The sequence below is a fragment of the Dryobates pubescens genome, chromosome 15 (assembly GCF_014839835.1).
Source record: "Dryobates pubescens isolate bDryPub1 chromosome 15, bDryPub1.pri, whole genome shotgun sequence".
NCBI lineage: Eukaryota > Metazoa > Chordata > Aves > Piciformes > Picidae > Dryobates > Dryobates pubescens.
The window spans coordinates 4878295-4897083 of record NC_071626.1 but is presented as its reverse complement, the minus strand read 5'-3'; the positions used below and the strand labels follow the sequence as shown (position 1 = coordinate 4897083).

General features: G+C 45.5%; 1 protein-coding gene across 1 annotated transcript in view; it reads right to left on the bottom strand.

The window, feature by feature from the left end:
* Positions 1-12710, bottom strand: part of UTP20 (UTP20 small subunit processome component) — a 75956-nt gene extending 63246 nt beyond the window's left edge. The window contains exons 1-11 of the mRNA XM_054167650.1: positions 12579-12710; positions 11070-11150; positions 10038-10104; positions 9063-9195; positions 8393-8581; positions 6400-6481; positions 5041-5178; positions 4142-4297; positions 2957-3103; positions 2142-2276; positions 498-575 (exon numbers count right to left, since the gene is read on the bottom strand). Of these exons, the coding sequence (XP_054023625.1) occupies positions 498-575; positions 2142-2276; positions 2957-3103; positions 4142-4297; positions 5041-5178; positions 6400-6481; positions 8393-8581; positions 9063-9195; positions 10038-10104; positions 11070-11150; positions 12579-12623 (1251 nt within the window). The 5' untranslated portion in view covers positions 12624-12710. The remainder of the gene's footprint in view (positions 1-497; positions 576-2141; positions 2277-2956; positions 3104-4141; positions 4298-5040; positions 5179-6399; positions 6482-8392; positions 8582-9062; positions 9196-10037; positions 10105-11069; positions 11151-12578) is intronic.
* Positions 12711-18789: the final 6079 nt, after the last annotated feature.

The following is an 18789-nucleotide window of genomic DNA, read 5'->3' as shown; positions in this document are numbered from 1 at the left end:
CAACACTACACAGACATGCTCTTCCAACCCCAGTGACATCATGTAAAAATACAGTTTGCCTCAACTCTAGTCTCATCAGGACACTCCAGATCCTCAACTGGAATTAAATGGACTGGGAGTTGAAAATAATTTGATCCCTCCCAGATCACCAATTCCAGGCCTGACCTATGAGACATCACTTACTCTTGATTTGCACTGACTCCTTCTCTTCATCCCATTCATAATAAGCCCACCCTTACTTCCCAAGAGAAAGGCTTCTCTTTGTGAGCACAGATATTTACCACTCTCTCCAACCCTGAGCATCACTACCACACTTCAGCACAGTGGCACGAGCAGCTTCTTTCATTCATATCAGAGGGTGTCAGAATTTCAAGCAAACATCATGGCAACACACAAAAATGCTTCAGCATACAGAGCAAGTTAATATATTATGGATTTCCCAGTTGTTCCCTTTGGCAACAACAACAAAACCTAACTGCAGAACAGCTTCCTCCTACCTTCTCAAATTGCTTCATTGTGAACATGGCTTCAGAGAAGGCCAAAAGGAAGTGCTGCTCAAATCCACTGGCAAACACCTGCAAGATGCAAATGAAAAGTTGACAGGAACACACTAAAGCCATTTCATAGTTAACTTTCCATTACCCATTGGGTATTTTTTATGTTTTATGTTTCAGCTTTGAAGTCTGAGACAGCCTGGCTCTCTGGTCACAAGTAGCAGGGCTCGTTAGTCAGGCACACACAGCAATACTGTTTTCAGTGACAGTGCAGGTACAGAGAAAGCCCTTTGTACCAAATCCTGCTGACACAACCCTTTGAAGAACTCTGCTGGATCCAAGCTGGCTCTATGCAAAGACAGCTTAAGCATCTCTTTGGTGTGACATGGAAAACGTTAAGCTGAAAGTTCTAGGACTGCAACACAGGCACACCAATTGGTAGGGAAAAGCTTAGACCCAAAAGACCTTTTAACTCAGCATTTTTCCAGGGCAGCAGGTTGCAGAAAGTTTACTACCTCATGGGTAGAGCCACCCTCTCTGCTTCCAAAGGACTCAGGATAGAACAGTCCTTCAAGATACCCAGGATCAATGCTCTGTAAGACTGAGATGTGCAAGACAAAAACACACACCCAGTGGCCATGTTTCAAAACCTCAACATCCCAGAACCTTCAGAAGTCAAGGATAGCTTTAAGGCTCCTCTAGTTTAACAGGAGCCCACACAAATATCCTCAGCTGCTAGAAGTGCCATGTCTCGTGAGCAAAACTGGACTCATGCCACAGGCAAAACCAATCTCACTTCCCCACAAGCCAACACTGAAGACCAGATGAAACCTGATCTTTTGTAAACAATTGCAACAGCTTTGTTTCCCCACTGTAAATCACATGGCAGCTCTTCTTTCAAGTATTTGTTTACATCCACAGCACAACTGTGGGCCACACTGTAAACTGCAAAATTGTAAGGTACTGTGCCAGGCAAACAGAAGAATCAAGACTCCATAGCACCAGCTCCTCTTAAGTCTTTGCAGCACTGCATTTGACAGGAATGAATGCAGCTAATCCTGGCAGTGCTTCAGGAGCAATGGCAGTACTGAAACAAGCCTACCCCTGTACTTCCTAAACCTAACTGCCCTTGCCTGAACCCTGTTCAGGAGGCTAAGCCATGCTCACCAAATGCCTGGCAGCTTAGTGCAAAATGTACTTTTGTTACTAACCCCAGCTCACTGACCTGCTTTGTAATCTAAGGCAGAACATGTCCCTGTTCTCCTTTCTATCTCTACTGAGGCTGTTTGAATCTGAGCTTGGTGCCATGGTTTAGCTGATTAGATAGTGTTGGATGATAGGTTGGACTCAATGATCTCAAAGGTCTTTTCCAACCTGGCTAATTCTATTCTATTCTATTCCTATTCTTACTCTATTCCTATTCTATTCTTATTCTAATTCTATTCTATTCATTGCAAAGATGTCTGCCACAGTCTGTGTAAGATTGTCAAGCAGTCCCAAGACCTCATCAGACACTATTAAAGGCATGAAACAGCTTATGTGTACAAGAAGGCAGAAGAGAACTTTGCATTTCCCAGCCTGAAGTGGAATGTCCTGATATCAGCCTGCTCTAGGGAGGCTGAACCCTGGGATTTCTGCTGTTGTTACCTTCTCAATAGCTTCCTTGGTCAATGAATCAGGCAAGGCAACATTCTCAGCCAGCAGGAATGCAGAAATGGTGTTCAGCAGGGTTGTGCAGCAAGATGATGAGAGATGTGGTGTTTGTAACATTTTTATTAAAATCTGAAATGAAAGAGGGAAAACTGATAACCATCTATGAAGATAGTGACTGTCTGGTCTGAATGACCTGGACAGTCCCTGGGAACAAGAGGCCATGCTGTTCTAAGCTTCAGCACACAGAAATAAATCCTAATGGTCCTGTTGAAACTTGAAGGCACTAAATTTACATTTGAACTCCATGGGGTGAAATGTATGTGGACCTGGCAGAACTGCTCTACCACTGATATAAGGGTCTAGCTCTCCTTAAGAGTGCCAGGAATTGGTCTCTACAAGCAGCCCACTTTCCCTCCTGGATGTTAGAAAGAGATTCTTCACAGAAAGAGAGATTGGCCATTGGAATGTGCTGCCCAGGGAGGTGGTGGAGTCACCATCACTGGAAATGTTTAAAAAGAGACTGGATGAGGCACTTAGTGCCATGGTTGAGTTGATTAGGTGGTGTTGGGTGATAGGTTGGGCTCAATGATCTCCAAGGTTTTTTCCAACCTGGTTAATTCTGTATTCCTTTAAAAGAGGACTACACCGGCATTAGTACAAAGGTAAATTCTCATGGGATCAGAGAGGTAACAATACTCAAAATAAATGTCTCTGTTCACTCAAACCCTAAGGCCAATAATGCACTAGAAATGCCTACAAGTGCTTCAGCTTCCATATTCAACTGGCACTTTCCTGATGGTCTGACCTACCCGACAGACATCTTCAGGCACTGAGACTTTGGATCCATTTGCATGTTGCACTAGGATCAGATAAGCTCTCAGAACCCTTTCCATCTGCTCTGAAGCCACACAGCAGTTTGCCTTAGTTATTTTCTTCTGCAGGTCTAGAAGTGATTCCTGTTTAAACAGAAAAGGAAAGCAAAATGTTTAAGAGAAATCATGGGACCCTGCTTCACCTACTGCCATTTGAAAGCCATTCTAAACACTCAACATCACATCTGCCTGACAAAACATTGGTGACTCTCTCACTGATGGTCAACAAACTAAACCTTGCAGAATCACTATGTGATTCCTATTATGTACAAGCACACATTCCACACTTCCTGGTAAGAAACACAAATACCTTCCAAGATGAAGACCTTCCAGGGTCTCCTGGAAGGCCAACACACAATATACAAACCAGGAAAGAAGAAGACAAAGAAATACTTAGCCACAGATCCACAATGATAGGGAAGCTGCCAGCTTTCAGTGGAATTATCAGAATTTAAGTACTCTTACACTTTATGCATTATTATGCTAATATGGATGCTTAGGGGTTAGTCATACACATAATGGAGCTCCTCTGGATCACTCCCAATGCAGCACAACTCACAGAGCTCTGCTCTGCTCCCTCAAACCTTGGGAATGCAAGACCCAAGCAGCAACATGGGAACATCCCAATTGAGAACACTGTTTTTTGAGTACTTGGGCCTGAGGATTACACATGGCTCTTCAGGTTCAGCCCAGGTCTTTGCTGTAAAGACAGATGCAGGGCAAAAAGTGTCCCCATTACTGTCACTAAGAGGTTTTGGAACCACCAATATACCTAGCTCAGCAATGTAAAGCAAGCCCTAACATTTCCATTCCAGCAAGTGGGATATCTGTCTCTGCCAAGGCAGGTCCCAAAAACCCTCCTTGACCAGACAGGGGACCGAGCTCTAAGTCTCACACACACATCAGTTCCCTTCTCACTTGAAGCACAGCCACCAAGGCTACTCTGAACAGCCTAAAGAAGGGTAGGATTTCTCCCATGCTCATGACACTATACTTGATGTTTCCAAAGCAGAAACAAACCCATTCTGGTCTAACAAGACACAAATACTCTTCTTGATAAATGCAATGAGTTTTTTCCTTTCCTTCATGTATCATAAATAAATAAATAAATAATCAATGTACCTCTAGGCACTTGAAGACAATGTCAAAATGTTCCTTATGGATATGGAGCACAGCTGATCTGATCATCTGCTCAAAGGCTTCTCCTACAGCTACCCATGGTAACTCAGTTTCTTCTTCAGTAACAGGCCCCAGCTTTACCAGAATTAACTTCATAACCTGCACAGGAAAAGATCACATCATGCCTTTGTGCTTAGAAAACACATGTAGTAACCATGCAATTACTTACTGCAATATACAGGTAAAATATTCCAGTGTGCTTGAGTCTTTCCAGAACAACTACAGGCAATAAAAAAACCCCAAACTCCCATAATAAAGTCTATCACTTAAAATCTGAAATGTCAGCAAGCAGTACTTTCTTAATATACAGGAATACTGCACAGGAACTAAAACAAACAGCCTTAGAAGGAGGTTTGCTATTGCAATATAAAGAACATTGTTATAGATTGCTATATATTGTTATATCAAGAACAGAATGCACCAAGGAGCCACTGAGGAGAACACCACAACACTCATCAGGGCTTGCTCACACCTCAGCCTCCTTCACTGAAAGCTCTGCACACCTATGAGTCCAAAATGGTAATGGGACTTCAGAAACCTTTTTGTGGTATGGCTCAGTGATAGGACAAGGAACAAGGGGTACAAGCTAAAACAGAGGAGGTTGCACCTCAACACAAAGAGAGGGGGACAGAGCACTGGAACAGGCTCCCCAGAGAGGTTGTGGACTCTCCTTCTCTGGAGGCTTTCAAAACCTCTCTGGATGGGAAACCTGCACTAGATCATATGGTTATATGGTCCTGCTCCGGCAGGGGAGTTGGGCTCAACGATCTCCAATGATCTCCAATGATCCTGTGAATGGTTTCACAGCATCATTTAAATCATCAATCCTTTCTTGTCTTTACCTTCTCTGCACAGGAGTGGAACATGCTTCGAACACCCTTGCACATCTCAAAAAGGAGCTGGCCTACACCTTCCACCTTCTTGGGGTGCTCCCCCAGGTCACACAGCATTAAATTGAAGATTGCATTTTTATCAGCAACCTACAAAACATAAGAAGAACAAAACAAAGTTATCCTCTACTCAGAGCTGCCAGATGGATAGAGGCAATTAAATGGCTCCACAGCGCCATGTCACTCTCCTTGTCCTGCCTGCCCCACAACAGTTCACACCCATTATTTCTGCAATCACACAAGGAAACTGAAAGGAGAAGAGTTAGCACCTTTTCAGTCACTATAGGCCCCACCCCACCTCAAAATGTATACTAAAGTGTACTGAAGTCCCTGCAGCTTAATTCCTCAAAGTGTTTAAGACCAGGCTGGATGAGGCTTTGAACAAGCTGGTCTAGTGGGAAGTGTCCCTGCCCACAGTATGGGGGTTGGAACTCGATGATCTCCAAGGTCCCTTCCAACTCAAGCCATTCTACGATTCTATGGAATATGTGGGCTTGATTATTATGATTTTTGTCTTAAACATGCACAAATGCACCATTAAACTGGTTCCAGCTGAAACACAAAGGTCATTGCACTGGTGCTGACAGAAATGTGCATCAGCTGAACATAGAATTCAGTCACCCAAAACTATAACCACACTTGAGAAGACTGCAAGGACTTCAGGCCCAAGATTTCAAACCCCTCCATTTCTGATGCTTTGACTTGAGGTTCAGCAATTTCTGAAAACAACCAATGAAACAAAAGTGCTTTATTAAGGCCTCTCAACTTTGGACAAAACCAAGGACACTCAAATTTGCCAGTCAAGTCCCAGGAATCCTGGCTTTTATATATTTTGACTAAATAAGAAACAACTACCACCATTCCCTTTCCTTACTCCATGAAAGGCTGCTGTCTGATCTTGACTGATCTGCCTGGGAAGGTTACATACTCTGATTTCCAGGAATGCAAAAAGATTGGCACAAGACTTTCAGTCTGACAAAGGCCTTAAAGCATGAGTGAAAAAGCCAGTGAGCAAATTGCACATTTACAAATTAAAGATGCTCTTTTCCAAGTGTGCCTCTGACCACTTCCAGTCATTTTAGCTAAACTAATCACAGGCATTTGGTTTAACTGCTCCTGTTGCTCTGTTTGCCACAGCTGATAAGAAGTGCATGATGTTCTCAGTAAAACCCTCACTAAAAATGACACCTCAGGACATGCTGAATGGCTGATCAGGCCTTGTTAACCCTTCTTTGGAGAAAATCTAGTATTACACATTGAATCCAAGAGCCATCACAGAATGGAGGTAGAATCAAAGTACAAACATCTCACCTTTCTCATTAGGAAGACAAAACTTTCGGCAGCAAAGTTTCTGATGTGAAGTTTGTGGTGAGCCAGCAGGGTGCTGTACAGGCTATAATGACACAAAATAATCCATTCTCTTTAACACAATACAGGAATTTAGAATAGAATAGAATAGAATAGGCCAGGCTGGAAGAGACCTTTGAGATCATCGAGTCCAACATATCACCAACATCATCTAGTCAACTAAACCATGGCACCAAGCACCCCATCCAGTCTCCTCCTAAACACCTCCAGTGATGGTGACTACACCACCTTCCTGGGCAGCACATTCCAATGGCAAATCTCTCTTTCTGTGAAGAACTTCTTTGTAATATCTAGCCTGAACTTCCCCTGGCACAGCTTGAGACTGTGTCCTCTTGTTCTGGTGATGGTTGCCTGGGAGAAGAGACCAATCCCCACCTGGATACAACCTCCCTTCAGATAGTTGTAGAGAACAATAAGGTCTCTCCTGAGCCTCCTCTTCTCCAGGCTAAGCAACCCCACTTCCCTCAGCCTCTCCTCATAGGGCTGTGCTCCAAACCCCTCCCCAGCTTTGTTGCCCTTCTCTGGACATGTTGCAGCAACTCAACATCTTTCCTAAACTGAGGGGCCCAGAACTGGACATTTGCCACCAAATGGTTCTAAAACTTATGTGTTCAGTTTATACTGTCTTTTTTTTTTCCCCCTCCCAAATGCTAAGAATCTATCCTCCTAGAGAGAGCAAATACTGTCCTCAACTCAATTCCTTCCCACTCTCCCTGGATAAAGAACAGAGCTTTACAAAGGAAGTCAAATGACAGGCAAATTGAGTTGCATTAAGAAACACCTCTAAAATCTCTGGATCCATACAGATTGAGCTGAGTGTCAAGATTTTCTTGCAGCAGCAGTAAATAAAAACAAACCACATTTGCATTTCAATTGAGCCAGCAGGGTCTTCTGTGCACTTTAAAGTTGCTAAAGATACAACTTACAGGGGTGATAAATATTTGCGTTTCGACACTCAGCATCAGTAAAGGGTTGCAGGTGGCTCAGCACATGTTCACTGCAGAGCAGTGGTGCCTCAGATTCACAGCCAAGCAGATGTTTATCAATATGCTCAACAGCTTTTGCTGCATTGGGGAGGAAATCTAAATCCCTTCTGGCTCTACCTGCTCCAAATTAAGAGGAAGCGATATGGACCCACTGGCTATGACAAAAAGAGAGCACTGCTACCACAGCAATGTGAGACTGAACAAGCAGTCATACTGGGTCAGGCCACTGGTCCTTCCAGCCCAGCATTCCCAAGCAGATGCCTGGGAAAGGTTTGAAAACAGGTCAGTCAGCTGGCAACCACCTGCAGCTCTATCTCAAGGAACCCCTCAAGACAGATGTGGCTTTTATGCATTTGGTAATAGTTCCCCTTTGAGCCTGTGTCAACCTTCCACATCCACAGCATCCTGCAGCAAGGAGTTTCAAGGCACAAAAAAAAGTGTATGCCCTGTCACTAAGCAGAAAGAAAGGAAGAAAGCAAAAGAACATGAAGGGAAAAAATATTGGGAAAGGAACAATTCTCAAAGAAATCCATTCAGGGTTCTAAGTCCAGGTGTCTGCAACTCAGAAATCATATGACTGAAGTACTCAATTGATGCTCAAGAGATCCATGCAACCAATTTAGACTTGGTCACAGGCCTCCAAGATGAATTTGATGATCCAATGTCTTTCTGAACTTTGTTTACCCAGTTAAGATGGCTGTTTCCTGTCCTATCCAGAAGAGAAGGGGACTGAAGGCTCCAAATCTGCTCCCCCACCAAGATTTCTCTTCCACTATAGTGACCCATGAAAGTAAACAGGACCTCAAAGGAGCTGCTGCAACAAGGCTCAGCCTCTCAGAAAGCATGGAAAGCATGAAAGCAAAGCATTAAGCCATACATTTGTGTGGCATTTACATTGCAACAGCACCTAATAACTGTTGATCAAGGCAGACAGTAAAAACAGCTTTTACCTGTATATGTTGTGTATGTCCTTCACCATCAATCTCCACAAGTATTTGTAGAGATAGGAAAGAGAGGTAAAAGCCCATTCCAGCAGCTCTGTGTCCTGTGTGTCCAGCAGCTTGGTGATGGCCAGGAAGAAGTCATGAAAATGAGGATAGAAATCAGTTTGAAGATCTCGAGCCAGCTGTACCACTAGACTGTGTTTCAGAAAACACATCAGTTGTTAGTACATGCCAAAACCAAAGCAATAAAAACCCAGTCAACCCCTGCACAACCCAGCACAAGTCTCTTTGGACAGGAAGACACAATCACCTTTACTTCTCCCTTTTATTTAAACATCACCTAGCAAGCAGCTGTGCACAGCAAAAAGATTTTTTTTTAACAAATCAAGGAGATGAGCAGTAAACAAGGAGACATAAATGATTAACATAAAGCAAAGTTAATTAACATTCTGTCTGACACTCAAGAAGCACTCAGGACAATATGCTTTCTTGGCTTCACCCCCCCCCCCCCCATACTTAGATCCATAAAGCTCTATCAGGGAAATATGAACACTTTGGGCACCTCATTGTTTCATTTTTCCCATGTACAACAAAAAAGACAAGACTCACAACAGGACTCATGCTTACTTATAACACCATCAAGGCTTCTGACTACACTTTGCCACCACATACTTACTCTAACAGGGGTTGATAAGCGAGACTGCCTTGGACTTGCAAATGCGTCTTCAAGCTCTGAACAATGGCATTCTGGTAATAGACCAGCTGGTTGAAGGACTGGCATTTGTTGGCCACTTCACTGTAGAATTGCACTGTTGGAAGCACAGAAGGAAAAATCCTGAAAACTGGTGCAGTTCCTAGTAAATATGTAGGGTTTTACAGAGTAACACCTGGGGGTACTGGTTGACAGCTGGCTGAACACGGGCCAGCAGTGTGCCCAGGTGGCCAAGAAGGCCAATGGAATCCTGGCCTGCATCAGAAATAGTGTGACCAGCAGGAGCAGGGAGGTCATTCTGTCCCTGTACTCAGGACTGGTTAGGCCACACCTGGAGTCCTGTGTCCAGTTCTGGGCCTCTCAGTTTAGCGAAGATGTTGAGATGCTGGAACATGTCCAGAGAAGGGCAACAGAGCTGGGGAGGGGTTTGGAGCACAGCCCTATGAGGAGAGGCTGAGGGAGCTGGGGTTGCTTAGCCTGGAGGAGGCTCAGGGGAGACCTTATTGCCAGGTTGTAGCCAGGTGGGGGTTGGTCTCTTCTCCCAGGCAACCAGCACCAGAACAAGAGGACACAGTCTCAAGCTGTGCCAGGGGAGGTTTAGGCTGGATGTTAGGAAGAAATTCTTCACAGAGATTTGCCATTGGAATGGGCTGCCCAGAGAGGTGGTGGAGTCACCATCACTGGAGATGTTTAAGAAGAGACTGGATGAGGCGCTTCGTGCCATGGTTTAGTTGATTAGATGGTGTTGGATGATAGGTTGGACTCAATCTCAAAGGTCTTTTCCAACCTGGTTAATTCTGTATTCTGCAGAGTAACAGCTCTGCATAGCCCAGTCCAAAAGCCAGTCAACAAGAGACTCTCCCAGTGGGCTCTGGATGCAGATGGAAATGTATTTTACCAGCTTAAGGAAAGCAGAAAACATGGATAAAAACAACATACCAAAATGCTGAGTGAGGTTCAGTTCCCTCCATTTCCGCAGTCCCTCAGAAAAGTAGGTTTCAACCTCCTGTCAAAACAACAACAAAATGATAGCTACCAACCTTAGTGAGAGCATAGCCTGCAACAATGAGAGCTTCAAATGAAGAAAACTATCAAGTTCCACAAAGTACTTTAAGAGTATTCTAAGAAATCTTGATTACTTCATTTCCAAAGGGGCTAAGGAATTTCCCTGAAAATACTTTTCTTTATATATTCACATCTGAAAACATTTTCTGGTGACAAGACTTGCTCACACAACTGCTTGATAGCCCTCCTTTGAGTGACCTTGCTAATCTAAGATGCTGAACCAGAGCCCACCCAGCAGAAATGCTTTGGGATTTCTTTAGGCATTCTCACAGCTATTGAGCAGGAGGTTCAGAAGAACAATCCAACGGGCCTGGAGGTGAAAGCCTGCAAAGCACAGTAATCACAACTATGATCTACAGGGCACATATAAATGACCCTTCTGTGTGATCTATGAAGACACACATCCATACTTTAAGCATGTGCTGCAAGCACTGCCATTACTCAGCACCTGTAAGCCTTTGCAGGTCCAGACCTAGCACTGACTGCCACAGCAGCATCTTCCATGCTCAGAAATACCCACAGACCCTCCAGCCACATGGAAGTCACCCAGGTGGCACTGTCAAACAGGTTGCCCAGGGATGTAGTTGAGGCCCCATCCCTGGAAACATTCAGCATCAAAGTTGATGTGGCTCTGGGCAGCCTGATCTAGCTGAAGATGTCTCTGCTCACTGCAGGGCAGCTGTACAAGATGACCTTTGAGGGTCCCTTCCAGCCCAATACAATCCGTGAGTCCGTGAGTACCGCAAAGCAGGTCCACAAGAAAAGGGGAAGGAAGCACAAAAGGAGGCTCCAGGAAAGGCAACATTTCATGAGCTTCTTTTTCAATTTCCTCCTGAATAAATGTCTTCCTGGAGCATATGTACTTGTGATGTGCTTTCAGAAAATGACTGTCATTGCTGCCCTTACCTCAGCATAGCTTCCAGTTCTGTCGATCCGATGAATGATATCGATATTGACATTGCTTAAGCGTTCTGAAAAGGTAAGAAACTGCAAAACAAAAGGATGCACATTTTGCTCAGTCCTGAGGAGGGGTTGCACTGCAAACAGATAACCCAGATAAGCCACCAGAAAGCACTCATCAACCTGTAAACAGCCCTACCAGAATTTTAAGGCAAAAAAATAATGCTTAAATGCCCACAAGCAGGATCAACCCTTTCCCCGCTCCCTGCTCTGCACCACCTGGGCCTGCAGCCCACATGTCTCCACACCATAGAATCATAGAACAAATGGTATGGGTTGGACTTGATGATCTCCAGAGATCATCTCTGGAGATCATCAAGTCCAACCCCTCCACCTAAGCAGGATCACCTGGGGAGGGTCACACTGCATCCAGTTTTGGGCTCCCCAAATCAAGAGACAGGAGAGAATCCAAAGGAGAGCTATGAGGACGATTGCAGGACTTGAACATCTCTCCTCTGACCAAAGACTGAGAGAATTGGAGCTGTTTAGTCTTGAGAAAAGAAGGCTGAGAGAGGATCTTACTAATGTCTATAAATATCTAAGGCGTGTGTGACAAGATGAGGGCGACAATCTCTTTTTGGTGGTGCCCAGTAAAAAAACTAAACCCACAGGAACATGTCCAGACAGGTCTTGAAGGTCTCTACAGAAGGAGAGTCTACAACCTCCCTGGGCAGCGTGTTCCAGCACTTCATCACACTTAGAGAAGTTTTCCCTCATCTTGAGATGGAATTTCCCATGCTCCAGTTTGTATCTGTTGCCCCTTGTCCAGGACACCACTGGAAAGAGGCTAGCACCTTCTTCTTGACACCCACAATAAGATGGCTCAGTCTTCTCCAGACTGAACAGCCCCAGGTGTATCAGCCAGACCAGACAGATGTTCCAGTCCTTTAATCATCCTCACGGTCTCCACTGGACACCCTCTAGTATAGCCCTGTCCCTCTTGAACTGAGGGACACAATCCTCCAGATGTGGCCTCACCAGGACAGGGTAGAGAAGGAGAATCTCCCACGCTGAGAAACCCGTTCGGATTTCAACTGACTGCCCGGCTCATGCCTTTCCCCAAGCAGCGCCTATGTCAGATATGATTAGCTGCCTACATGAAGGCTGTGGTGTGCCTGCTGCGTGATCCGGGCGGTGGGTGACCCGGATCACGGAGATGTCACCGAGCCTTCGGGGAAGGAGCCAGAAGCACTTCAGCGGCTTTGCCAAGACCCCCTCGCATCGCCGCGGAAACCCCCAGCCCTGCCACAACACCCGACCTCACATCTCCTCCCCCAGCACAGCCACGACCACCAAACTACACTAAACCTAGAGCCCCTCTTCCCCCCGGCCACCAGCCCTCCCTCAGCGCAGCCTCGGGAGCCAGCCACGACCACTAAACTACACTAAACCTAGAGACCCTCTTCCCCCCGGCCACCAGCCGCGGAGCTCCGGCAGTGCCGGACGGGCGCTCACCCGGTGCGTGTTCCCCGGCTTGTGGGCTGAGGACTTGCTCTTCATGGCGGCAGTAACGTTGATGAAGATCCCAGCCCCACACCGACAGCCACACGTGCGGCTCTAAACACCGGGCGCCGCCATGCCGGCCGCGGGCTGCCGGGAGGAGGAGGAGGCAGAGGCGGGCTCGCCGGCGGAAGGGGCGGGCGGCTGCCGGGGCCGGGGCGGGCTGGGGCTGCCTGGGCCGTGCACGGTGGTGGCCGGGCTGAGGATGTGGGGTAGGGTAGGGTGGCGTTGTCTGCAGTCCTCGTCTTACCTTGGCAGTGGGCGGCGGTTCCTTGAGGACTGGGCAGCGCAGAATGCTAAGGGCTTGAAGGGAGCTCTGGAGAACATCTAGTCCAACCCTGCTGCTAACGCAGGTTTGCCTAAAGCAGGTTACACGCAGGATCTGGCCGTGTGGCTTTTGAACGTGTCCAGAGGAAACGTCACAGCTTCACTGGGCAGCCTGTTCCAATGCTCTGGCACTCTCAAGTTTCTCTTCCTATTCAGATGGAACGTTCTGTGTTGCAGTGTGTGCTCACTGCCCCTTGTCCTGTCAGTGGGCACCAGTGAAAAGATCCCAGCCCCACACTCATGACCTCCACTCTTTGGATGTTTGTAAGATCTCTCTCTTCTCAGGCATCTCTTTTCCAGGCTAAAGAGCCCTAAGTCTCTCAGCCTCTCCTCATCAGAGAGATGCCCCTGTGCCCTAATCATCTTCCTCAGCTCTCAGCTGGAGTCTGCATTAGGTTTTTTTTGCACCTTTTGAACTGCAGTATGAGCATCCCAGAACCACAAAACCATTTTGTTTTGCAGCTTCCAAGGCTTGGGAGTTTGTCCCTCCCTAGCATGCCTGTCCTGCCTCTTGCAGGCCGCTCAAGGCCGCTCTCATAAACTAGGCTTGCAGGTTATCCAGGCAGCAAAACATGAGGTTGGATTTGAGCACAGCTGAAGTTCACCATTAGGAGCACACAGAGACCTACAACTTTGAACAGATTCAACAGGGTAAACACTGCCAGATGCATGCAGAAAAGCTGCCCATGGGCAAGCACAAAGTCATTAACAGGATAGCCATCTGGACCGGCAGGGGAGCATGCTTGCTGCAGCACCGCTGAATTCAGAGGACTATGGAGGCAGCTGTTAGCTTTGAAATTTGCTCTTCTGCTGCTGGAACAGAAATGCCTTTTGACATTTGCTTTAAGTGGGAAGAGAATGCCTACTTTAGACACTCGAGTTCAAAAAGGTTGGCTTAAGTGTTTTCAAGCCCAAACATATCCAAAAGAAAAGTGCAGCTAAAAGCATGTGGAGAGGTCTAGATCCGGAGAATATGCCACTGTTGAAAAGCACAAATACATCTCCAGATGTGGTTAGTAACTTCACCTAATATGTCTCCCACATAGTATGAGCAAAGACTTGTGGAACGTGCTCCAAAAATCATTCAAGGGAATGGGCAAAATCTACCATTCATGGAAAGCAACAGAGAGAAGAGCTCAGGTGTGCTCTGCCTGTTGCAGATAGAGTCACCAGCAAAACCAGAAGTTGTTAGAGAAAGCTTTCGAAGGTTACAAATGCTTCTTCATGTTTGTAAACTGATACCTTGTGAGAAGAGTGAGACAGGCTCGACCTGCAGCTGCTGAAGTTCATGAGAGCTGCTGCCCACAAGAACTACTGATGAACTGCATTTCAGCACTGAAGACAGTAACATCACTCAGCTGTATCTCCAAGCGCTATCTTAGGGTGCTACCTCAGGTATCAATACCAGTATGGCCATGACAACAGGTCTCTGGCATTTCATCTGGGAGAATTCAGTGACCCAGAAGGCCCCTTCACTACTTCTGTATGAGTGACAGCTATGTTAACAGCTTCATTACTACATATGCTTCTCTCTGACTGCAATGCCTCAAACCTCAGGCTTTATTCTTTTACTTTTCAGGAAGAGATGTGAGATGTAGAGTTGCCCATCTTCCATCATATTTTCAAGTATATTAATGACAATGACAACACCTACTCCTGAAGCCTGTATGAGACTGAGTTTCTAACCTAAAGGATATGCCCTCCGATACAAGCATCCAGTGAGCAGCCAGGACAGCCTATTTTTAACCTCAGGATAGCGTAGATTGCATAAGTGCACAGGTGTAAGATCAAATTTGCCTTTTTCTACTGGATTCATACAGGCATGGTGGAGATGTGCCAGGAAAGGAGTTCACATAGGGAATTTCACTGTGAGAAGAACTTGCTCTTCAAAACTAAATATAACAGGCAAATAAATTAACAGAAACAGCTGTGAGTTCAGCTGGATGACTTCCAGGCTTGGATAGATTCTTCAACAAATATTGAAGACAGTAGCTAGAGTAGGGAAGGAATGAAGCCAGAAGGCTGTTTGCCTGTCTCGAGCCACTCCAGAGAACAACTTCAGGCACACAGGCTGGGTGCAGAAGGCTGGAACCCCACTGCATCACAGGAGATCTCCAAAGCCCTCACTGAGGGGGCAGCTGGGCTGAGGTGGAAGGCAGGTTATACAAGTGTGTAACGTCTTTGGCGTTGTCTTTGAACCCAAGCAGCCTGATTCAGTTTATCTTTTTAAATGTCTCTGGAAAGCAAGAAGAGCCCTTTGAAACACAATGACATCCTTTCACTGCCAGTTTCCTCCTCAGTCGGTAGCTGGCACTTTGCCTGGCCTCGCCTCACGGAAGAAAACCTCACAGGATTATGTAGGATGTTGTCAAGAGCACTTGCATTTACAGAAAAAAAAACAAAGCATACAAGATATTGGAATCCTGCTCTGCAAACTGCTGGAACTGTCTGGCCACATTTTTTTCTCAAATGCCTGAAGGACAGAGATTCTGGAACTAATGCAACTCCACATCAATGCTGACAGAGTCCCGGGGAGAATTTCACCAAGCCATAGGTTTTCAGCTCAGAGAGGATTTTGGACAAGGAGCTGGAGTATAGATCCCAGATTTCTGCAGCTATCTGAATAGAGGGGGTGAGTGTTCATGCCTGTAATATCCTGAACTTAGGGTGTCAAGAACAAGATGCTAATCTCTTTTCAATGGTATCCTGTGATAGGGGGAGGGGCAGCAGATACAAACTGGAACAGAGGAAGTTCCACCTCAACATCTGGAAAAACTTCTCTCCTGCAAGTGTGATGGAGCACTGGATCAGGCTGCCCAGAGAGGTTGTGGAGTCTCCTTCTCTAGAGGCTTTCAAGACCCTTCTGGACACGTTCCTGTGTGACCTGCCCTAGGTGATCCTGCTTTGGCAGGGCAGGGGGTGGTCTCAATGATCTCCAGAGATCCCTTGCAAACCCTACCATTCTGTGATTCTTTGAAGAGCAAAGACATTCACTGTAAGGATCCCATTGTGGCTGCATCAGTAAAGTCCCCCTGCCATGGAGCTGGGTCATAAATATCCAAATAATAAAAAATGAGAGCTAGTTAGGGCACTAGTGGGGCATGTTTGTCAGAGTATTTTTAAGTGCCAGAGTTAGCAGGCTCATTTCCAGGGGCTTTTTCTGTAGAAAATGGAAAGAGACAGGCTCCTCCAGGGAGCATATCAAAGCAGCAAGTTTCTTTCTGAAGAGCCTGTCTCTCTCCTTTCAGTTAGAGAGGCAACACCAAGAGCCAAGCTGTGTAACAGAAGTACCTACGCTGTACACCTAAACCAAACACATCTCAGAACAGCACTAACTAGAGCATGTGAACAGAGATAGCAGCTGGTGGAAAAGGGGAAAACAACTGAAATAAAACAAGGAAATTCAGAAAAATAGGTATGCAAACAACCAAATATTTTTCATTGATCATCCTGGTGAACATTTGACAGCCCTTTCTCATACATTAACTGCAATTAAGCAAACTAGTTGAATTGTAATTCTCTTGATGCAAAATTGAACACCTTAAATAAACAAAAGATCCCAAAGCCCTGAGAATAAAGTTCAAGCATGTAACTGATTTATCCATTTGGGTTAAAGAAGTAAAGCCTGTACCACAATTTTATTCCCAGACTCATTGTTCTCTTGAGCAAATAATTATATGCATGGCACATCTCACCGTGTGGACAACCCATAAAGAAATCCCAGGGATGTTGTTGAGGCCCTGTTCCTGGAGACACTCAAGATCAGACTTGATGTGGTCCCTGGCAGCCTGATCTTGTTGGAGGTGTCCCTGCTCACTGCAGGGGGCTTGGACAAGATGACCTTTGAGGGTGCCTTCCAACCTGATGCAGTCTGTGAATTCTGAGATTTGTTCTTTTAAATGGAAGAGCAGAATGCTCCAGCAAACACATTACAGGCTCCAAAGCAGATTTAAAAATCCAGTATTCAAGGCTAAAGTAAGTGCTTCCTTCAGTCCTGAGGCACTATTGATTTTCCAAGGTGTGTTGATAGTAGAGGGTTACACAACCTGAAGTTTTGTTCTCAAGAACACTAAGCACTTATGTTTAAATGATTTTTGCTTACAAACTGCATTCATGTCTCTGTGCCATGCAAAAAGAGAGAAAACAAACAACCAAGGAGGTTTCCATTCAAGATGTCAATATAAACATGATTTATTTCTGGGACTTCTGTGTATCTCTCTGGCTCTTTTCCCTCTATTGATCCCTGTGCTCAAAATACAGGTGCCACTTGAATGCTTCTAAAGGACTCATCCAGATTTCACAAGAACTACTGAGGATTATACTGGTGTTCTGAATACACTTGCACAGTCATTCTGTTATGTTCAGATACTGTTAACAGAAGTAGTACTGACCAAACAAAATAATAATAATTAAAGAGACAGCTAAGAACTTCACTAAATAACACTGTAGAAGGTTTCTTTAAGGTTGCATTAAATCAGGAGAAACAAGGACAGACTGAGGGAGTTGGGGCTGTTCAGTCTGGGGAAGAGAAGGCTCTGAGGAGACCTAATTGTGGCCTTCCAGTATCTTAAGGGGGCTTACAAGAAAGCTGGGGAGGGACTTTTTGGGGTGTCAGGTAATGAGAGAACCAGGGGGAATGGAATAAAAAAATAGAAATGGGTAGATTCAGATTGGATGTTAGGAAGAAGTTCTTCTCCACGAGGGTGGTAAGACACTGGAACAGGTTGTGCAGGGAGGTAGTAGAAGCCTCATCCCTGGAGGTCTTTAAGGCCAGGCTGGATGTGGCTCTGAGCAACCTGCTGTAGTGTGAGGTGTCCCTGCCCATGGCAGGGGGGTTGGAACTAGGTGATCCTTGAGGTTCCTTCCAACCCTAACAATTCTATGATTCTATGAAGGTCAGTGATGATGGCAGTCAGGTAGCCAGCTCTACTAAACCCAGCAATTCAAAACAACAGCATGTGGACAAGCATGGCAAGCAGGAGGGATTAGGGAGGAGCCAAATGCTGACTGATCTTCAGAAATACAAAACACCAGCAGCAATGAACTTTCGTTCAGGCTTTTCAAGGTGATGAGTGATGCTGTGCAGGAAGCATGGTTTTACTAACTTCATACTGCACTCAAAATCTTCCAGAAGGAAAAGAAATGCATTTTGACCTGAAGGCATTGCATTGTGAGAGAAAAAAAAAACTGATTATTTAGGATTCAGTGATTAATATTGATATATTATTCCTAATAATAATGATAAGCAGAAGGAAATTTAAGAGGTAGCTCCATAAATAGAGGAGTAAATGGAACCTTGATCCCCATAGTGCTGTGTATTTTAATAAGATGAGAAGCTGTGCCTGCAGCAGGACATTTCCAAGGTCTTTCTCTCATATGGTTTCACTGTTATCTAATAGAGATTCAGCTCCTGATGCAGTCTTCAGCAAGAACATTTGCAGGAAACCTCTTTTTTGCCCATCTACTTTCATGAAACTGGTAGTGCCTTAATATCTCTGAGACCTCTACCCCTCTGTAAATTAGGTCATGGTGTTAGAAAACACCTTCCATATGCATACACACAGAGCATGACCCTAAGCCCCTAGTCTCCTAACCAGGGGGGCTGGAACTGGATGATCTTCAAGGTTCCTTCCAACCCAAAGCATTCTCTGAATCAGTGAACTCAGTCCTAGCCCTGCACAGGAGTACTGTAAAGCACCAGCTGCTCTTTACGTGCAGTCTGAGCTCAGCTGGTGTAGGTACAGCTGAGCCCCACACAGCCTGAAACTGCACACTCAGGCAAGGAACCACTAGAAGCCTGAGAGCTCTCAAGCTGCTCAGGGCAAATCACAAAGGCTCT